The sequence below is a fragment of the Acanthisitta chloris genome, unplaced genomic scaffold (assembly GCF_000695815.1).
Source record: "Acanthisitta chloris isolate BGI_N310 unplaced genomic scaffold, ASM69581v1 scaffold23456, whole genome shotgun sequence".
Lineage (NCBI taxonomy): Eukaryota > Metazoa > Chordata > Aves > Passeriformes > Acanthisittidae > Acanthisitta > Acanthisitta chloris.
The window spans coordinates 4,008-11,876 of record NW_008676823.1 but is presented as its reverse complement, the minus strand read 5'-3'; the positions used below and the strand labels follow the sequence as shown (position 1 = coordinate 11,876).

At 41.4% G+C, this 7,869-nt stretch overlaps 1 protein-coding gene across 1 annotated transcript; it reads right to left on the bottom strand.

The window, feature by feature from the left end:
* Window positions 1-1,002: 1,002 nt before the first annotated feature.
* Window positions 1,003-1,745, bottom strand: LOC103803713 (ELKS/Rab6-interacting/CAST family member 1-like). Its single transcript, XM_009076286.1, has one exon. The coding sequence runs from the start codon at window positions 1,642-1,644 to the stop codon at window positions 1,111-1,113; it is 534 nt and encodes a 177-aa protein (XP_009074534.1). The 5' UTR covers window positions 1,645-1,745; the 3' UTR covers window positions 1,003-1,110.
* Between the last annotated feature and the right edge of the window lie 6,124 nt (window positions 1,746-7,869).

Here is a 7,869-nt window from a genome sequence, read left to right as displayed (position 1 = left end):
TCCTCCAGCAGCTTCCCTCTTCCCTCCACCTTCCAAAGGAACTCTTACTAAGAGCATTGCTGAAAATAGCAACTATACCTTAAGAGCTACAAGAACATGATCACGCTTGAATATGGAAACTGTTTCATTGAAGTTTCCTGGACATTTAAAAAGCTCAGCAGGGAAAGTTATTTTGTCACGATGAAAGCTGACTTACATTTCAGGGAACTTCTGGAGTTGGATGCTGGGCCTGTTTTCTTCCATACGAGTGGTGAGTTTTCTTACCTGAGAGTCCAGACAGATGCCTAACTCACATTTGGCCAGAAACAACTAAACAGGAGGACACTAATTCAAAAGTAGTTACTTCAGGATTAAGGTAGCAAGAAGGACTAGGAGGGAATACTTTAGAAAAAGTTTTTAATAAGTCGAGGTGACTACGAAGAGACCTCAATTTCTTTCAGCTTTAGTCTAATCTGGAGATGATTTCAGATGGCTAAGACAAAAGACGCAGACATCTGAGACTCTCTCTTCTTCTGCCTACTCTCTAACTAGCCAGACCACTACAAAAAATCCTGAGGGTGCTTTAGGATAGTTGCACAACAAGATATGCACAGCTTATGACAAAAGAATAGATGAGCATGTATTAAACAGTGTTAGTTAAATGTAGCCAAGAACACAATTTATATCTGTTTGTGAAAACTGCAGGTCTGGAGGTTTTAATTTGTGCTCCAAAATAAAATCAGTGTAACTTGAACTTTGTTTCAATGGCAATCTGTCAACATTCAGCAACACTTCAGCTGTATTTGGGGCCAGCAGTTAGTACATTCTGCGTCTCAGAGAATGCTTCAAGAGCTAAACAGTACAGAATGGTCATTATGAACCGGGTAAAAGACTTCCACAAGGAAACCAAGTGGCTAGCAACAGCTCTAGGAAAACAACAACCCATGACACCCAAGGAGAAATGAGCACTCGAGAGGGGGTTTACAGCTCTGACAAGAAACCTTTTTAACGAGGCTTGCACGTTGAACACACGTCTTATCCACATGAAATACCCAAGAAAAGCACCGATCTAGTTCAGCTGATTACACGTGACACGCAAGTTTATTAAACTCATTTAATCATGCAACCACACTAGCACAACAGTGACATCAGATGACAAACCTGGTTTTCTTCTTGCAAAACTCTATATTGCTCCTTCCAAATGGTTATTTTTGAAGCTTCATCTTTCCTCAGAGCTCTCTCCTTTTTTAGCTCAGGACTCCAGAAGGTCTTGATGCTGTTCATGGAAGAACTCAGCTTGCTTTCTTTCACCTCCACATCCTTGCGAAGTAGATCGTTTTCCCTCAATACCTCTTTGAGTTGTGTCTGCAGATCCATTATCGTGTTATCCCTGGCCTGGCGCAGCGAGTGAGGCACAGTGGATGCCATACTCACCGGAGGGAGATGATGCTCTCCAAACGCAATAGTATCACTGGCAACTCCACTACTGGCAATGTTAGGGCTGCTGCCCATGGCAGTCATCCTCACGCCGTAAGGCAGCCGCCCCCCGGACCGGCCCAAAGTCATGGTGCTCTTCGGGGTGTCTGCACCTACGTTCTCATGGTCACTTAGGTACATAGGGCCAGACGTAGCATAGGCAGCATTTAAGGACTGAATGTTTTCCATAGAAAGGGTTTTCCCACTGCCACCCCCAGTACTACTCCCAGAGCTGCCCCCTGTACTGTTGGTTCGTCGATGGCCCAAGCGTGGCGAGCGTGGCAGCCTTGGTGAACGCCCTGGACTCTGGTTGCTTGGCTCGACCTTACCCACTGACCGAGCACTTCCGTACATGATTAAGCTGGTGGTGTGAGGCAATCAGATAGGCAAAAATCAGGAATGAGAGAAATCCTGTTAAGTTCTTCAAGGGTTATAAGTCAACTTAAGGCCAACCACAACTTGTAACAGATCCAGTTGTCCATCTTTGAAGTCACGTGCCCACGATGTTCAGGACCATATCTGTATCAATAAAAATAACATAGTAAACACCTAGTTTATCACCAAATATTTTGTTCCACATCAAAGTGTATTCTACTACCTTTGTATTTCTCTAGTATATTTTCAAGTCCGATCCACACAAAAGCAAACTTTAATTTAAACCCTAAGAGTAAAACTCAAAAAGGAACTTCTATTCTAGTTTGGCTGCTGCCATATTAACACAGTAAAGAGGGAAGGAAAACCCTTCTTTTGTTTTTCAAACAATGAATCAAAATTTAAAGCACATCCACTAGTACTTTTCTCCTTCAAACACCGCAAGCTTCCACAGGACACGGTTTCTAGACCCTTGTGCTGTGAAAACAATCCTGGAAATGGGACGGTAGAATGGCCTGACGTGATTCTGATCATGATCTCGACTATCAAGTCCTTCCTCACACACAGCAGTCAGAACCACAGCTAAGGATAACGATGAAATCATTACTCATTACAGAGCTTAAACAAGTATAGCTGCAGCTCTGAAAGAGCAGCAACCACACAGCAAAGGGACCAACAAAGTGAAGAGGAACAAGACAATCACACCTCCACTGAAAACTGGCTCCAGTCTCTTATTTTCTCTAGAACTAAATATAATTTAAATCTTTCTTCAGCTTAAGAAAAGATTTCAATTCAAATATACTTCTTATTAACCAGCCCAGACTAACTCTGTTAAATAATATTCCAACAGCAGGGACTTCTGAAAACACAGGACTGTATGACACCATCACGCTGCTGTTCCTTCTCCCCTCTATCTTTTCTTTAAACAGGAACTCTGGTAGCATATACAATCCAATCCCTAATTTCTGCACTGCAGTGTGATGCTGTCTCACCAGTGCTAGCAGGGGACTCTGATACAGGGGTGCTGGGCTAGGACTGCGCTTAGTGGCAGGGAAACAAGAAACAGGGAAGAATTCTACTTTCCACTCTTGTGGCTAAACTACTAGCCCTGCACAGCTATTCCCACGACACAGTTCTCTTCCTGCCCCTACGTTTTTCCAGTGTAAACTATTTCATGTTACTGTTGGGCTCAACTGAAATCAAAAGCAGAACACTGAAACACTCCCGATCCCATGAGATGGAAGAATACCAGGGCAGCAGCATCTCATACATCCCAACATCTTTCCTTTCACACCAGTTTTCATCTAGCTGCACCTTCTGTTCAGAGGTTAGGTTTGACAGATATTAGGAACCAATTTTTCCAAACCCTACAGCATGTTTGTCAGGTAATAACTGGTCAAGCAGATTAAAGGTTAGGTTTAAAAGAGGAATACACTTACAGAAGAAAATGTAGGAATAGCGCAAGCGGGTGGAGGGGAAGAGACAAAAAAAATATTGAAAAACACACGGGAAAAAGAGTAGAAATAAAATAGGAAAAGCCTGATGAAGGAAAGAAATAGCATTTTTCCTTTAGGAACAGTAAGTTAGTATGGAAAAAAGACGACAAAAAACAATTGTAAAATGTTTAGTTTAACCTTAAATTGAAAATGGAAAGGAGGATCAGAGTAAATCAGCACATTTCCCTTTTCACACCACTTCACAGAAGTCCAATGGCGTAATTCTACAGATTTTACAAATTTATGGAAGCTGATACTTTTGTGAGCACTTCTCAAGACTCTCTCTCTTTTCTCTAAAGACAAGTAAAGCTAGCAACAATATTGCTACAAGATATTCTAGAACACCTATGTAAAGGAACACAGGCCAAGGAAAACCAGCCAGCAGCATTAATCATTGAGATTATCGTCCAAAGCAACATCTACAGATTCATTTTTTAATACAACTTACATTTCTTCTCTTTCAACTACACATCCTTACAGAAAACAGTACACAAATATAAGACCATGAAACAAAGTCTACAGTGTTCCACTGGAGTTGCTTCAATAAGCAAGACACTGTGCCCCAGATCTCGAAGAAAAACACTTCTTCCAAACAGAAAAGCTATTTCAGACTAGTCTCACTGTTTGAGATATCAAAATGCTAAAAATGCTGCTGTGAGCTCTCAGAACAAGTCAGATATGATTTCTGAGACACTACACAAAGCACATTCGACTGAGAGCTTGCATTCATGAGGATTCACTTGAAAATTAATCCAAATCACAGCACTTAATTCATTTACTAAAGACTCACCACAGCAAATCAGTGCAAACACTCATTCACTTAGCAGTTTTCAATGCGTTTAACTTGAACCAAAAGATTAGACATGTCTTATTATATGTGTTTTGGTTAAAGCACTTCACCCCAAAACACTAAGTTAAAAGTTGCTATAAGTACATTACTGTGGAACACAGAAACATCACCTAATAAAGTCCTTCACAACACATAACAGGAACACAAAAGTTTTTAGATGATTTCTAATAAGTTCATCGCCCTCAAAATGGAAAACTCAGGGAATTGCTTTCTCCTTGCACTAGCAAACATTTTGTTACACTATTAATCCTTACCAAAGAATAACGTGGCTGATACCCTTGACATAAACCAGCTTCCCAAGCAGCTGGAAGGAGCTGGGACCATTTCCTAATCTACTGGGCAGGCAGGTGAGCTCTCATCCTTGCTAATTCAGCTCTCAGCTTTGTTTCACAGGCAGGCACCATCCCCTCTGCTACTCCAGGAAAAAACAAGAATTCAAGCTACGAAAGCCAACTGCCAGAATCAACTGTTGATCAGGGTCATGGGAAGGGTTCCTGGAGCTGGCACAGATGGAACTGAGGGAGAAGAACTCTACCATCACTGTCGTGCATGACACTGCACTCACTTTTCAAAAGCAAAACCAAACAAAAGCAGCAGGTGCAGAGGAGCAGTCGGTCTCTGGCAACAAGCAAACGTAATCCTCCACTACTTTTCCTAAAAGGTTCAATTTTCATTACACCCTTGTTAGAATTTAAAACTGTGAACATCCCAAGTATTAACTAAATACAGCCTTCCACATATGCAGTCAGTTTCAGCATTTCCACTCGCACAGAGATCTGCCAAGGTTCAAGAGGAAAAGAAAAGTGTTACAACATAAATCTTAACTCTTCTTTCCCCCCATTTTATTTCTAGTGGTGTTTATCACTGGCCATTCACTTTGTTGCTAATATCTGTTGAAGCAGATATTAAGATAATTTACACAAGGAAAAACATCTTTTGTCCTGGAAACAGCAAAGTGAAGGAAGAGACGAAAAAATCTTTTTTTATTTGCAATACTAATTAATCAGGAAGAAGAAAGAATTCTCATTTCCTTTCTGGAGTCCAAGCAAAAGTATATGGCAGATTTCTTTCCAGCAGTAATGTAACCACACAAGGTACAGTTTTTCAGTATTCTGACCCACACACCATTTCACTAAGCACCTCAGAGCTACGGTCTCTTATCTCCCACGAAGCCAACATGCAGCGCTCTTATTATTTTCCTCTACTACTGTGACTCTAAATTTAGTCACAAATAAATCATCCCTTAACCTTACAAGATGGTGGCAACCACAAGGAACACTGTCCAACTGTGACAGGAATGTACAAACCATCTTCCTTCTGCAAACTCTCCTGTAGGTTTCAAAAACTTCTGATTTTTTCTGCTAATACAAAACCATAGTATCATCAAGGTCAGAGGAGACCTCTGAGATCGAGTCCAGCCATTAGCTGCCACTCTGCTGTAATATAGGAACCATTAGCCAAGATTTCAAAACAAAAAAGGAGACTAAAAAACCCAAGTATTTAAATGAACAAACCAGCTGAAGCCAGTATTAAACCATTTTTGCTCAGAAGTAGCTTGTATATCCTTACAATTATGAAACAAAATTCTCTTGTTCACTGTCCATTAAGAGAACAAAAACTTCCCAAGAGCATCCAAAAAAATTCATGTCAGCCCAAGCAAAAAACTTCATGCATATATCTAGAAGTTGGCACAGCAGCTTTGCAAGCACCAAGACATACAATTGAGCTGCTTTAGTATTAGCTGAAAATGCTATCTAGAAATCAATAAAAAGCTTGACAGTAGGAGTACCAGAAACATCAAAAGAATAGGTGAGAATTAAACAATATTGTAGAAAAAGGCTGGAAAAAAGGACATTTATAAACACATTTTCTGTATGAAAATGCTAAGATAGCTCATGGCACATCCTGCCCGAAGTGCCAGCGCAGACACGTGTCTTCTCAGATCACAGGTGACCGTCCAAAACCACTTGGGGACAGACACCGTGAACTGTGGAAAAACTTCACACAGCAGATATTTAAATGTACTGCAGTGCAACCTGTGGCAACTCAAATCCACCTGTTTCATTACACCAGCCCAGCCACAGCCCGTGAAAAGCAGTGGAGTATCCAGCCTCCTTCCAACCAGCAAAGCAGCTGCAGCTGCAGCGAGGATCCCAAATCCAGACCCACCAATAATGCAAACCGTAATTCAAAGCAGCCCAGAAGCTGCTAACTCCTACATCAGGACCTGCTGTGCTCAAGGAACAGTAAAATGTCACCTGCAAAGCTCCATGCAGATTTACTTATAAAGCAATTCTGATGTGGAGAGGGCAGGAATAGGTACACCAGTCTTGTCAAAAGACCTAGTGGTTTTCAATACAACAGTTATATTCAGGCTCGGTAGAAATTTAAGAAATTCTGGAGGGAGGACATTAACATCAACCTCAGTATAAAGAGTCCAATAAAACGAGATGTGTTTATCAGTGCTGTCACACTCAGCCCCTGTATCTGGTATTTTATGTGAACCAATGGCTCAGAGAGCAGAAACTCCAGGCTACAGCTGACAGGAAACAGAAGATTCACTGACCAAGTCTTATCCTCTGGAGGATTTCTCTGTCACATAAATATATAATGCCTTTCATATCTCCCCCTACTCCAGGACAAACACTAATACCACAGTAACTACTTCTAGGTAATCAAGCAACTAAACACAGCAAAACATACGGCAGAAACACAGAAAAAAAACCTGCTTACATTTGTTAAGACAAAAAGGATTTTGGAATAACTTCTGCAGCCTTCAGCAAGTAAGAGTTCCTGTTGAGGACTGACACCAGCTGACAGACAGCTCCTCAACAGCATCACTGCCCGAGGGTCAGGGCCAGGCACTGCGGCCAGAGCAGGCAGAACAGCTCAGGGCACAGGGACCCTCCAGTGCCTCGGCACTCCTGTCTGCACAGGGAGAGCTCCACGCCAATTTTATAATAGGAGCCAGGTAGGGCTTTACAAGAGGAGTCTTAATCTGATAAAGGACTGCAGCAGACACATTAGACTTCATTAACAGAAGCTGCAATTGTTCCCATTTACATAATTCACACTCAAATGGTTAATTGCAAAAAAGTATGACTAGATTACCCAGTAGGAAGTGGACTACAGAGCAGAATGGAGAGGGGAGGGGAGGGTAGAACAGATGGAATCCCCAAAAAAGGAAAAGCTGATATTCCAATAAACCCATGCCAGATATCTTTACCCTGGAATTCAAAGAATGGGTACAACGAGAGAATAGACGTGGTATCACAACAACCTAGAGGCGTGTTAACTAAAAGGGAAAATTAATTGCTGTTACTTCCTAGTGCACACCACAATTACAAAAGCTATGGTTGCTGTGTTACTTTATATAAGAAGTGTGAAGCCTCTGTCTTTGGGATATATTGCAGATTTTAGGTTTGACTAGTTTAGGAAGGTAAGACAGTTCACTAACTTTCACATTAAAGTAATGACTATTACACACAAAAAGGGCAGAAGCCTGTTTACTTTGGGAACTGTCTGCAAACCAGCAAGTGCTGGACACAAGGCACTGAACCCATGGAATTCAGGGTCATTTACCAAAACATCCCCACAGCCTTGACAGCCAGAAAGCAAAAGGGACAAATGAAATTGAGACAGAAAGAGGACAAAAAAGTAACTGTTTCTATTAGGATTGATTCTCATTCCTAAATA

Excerpts from the sequence above, each read along its gene's own strand:
- LOC103803713 (XM_009076286.1), bottom strand. The coding sequence starts at position 1,644 with ATGGAAAACATTCAGTCCTTAAATGCTGCCTATGCTACGTCTGGCCCT.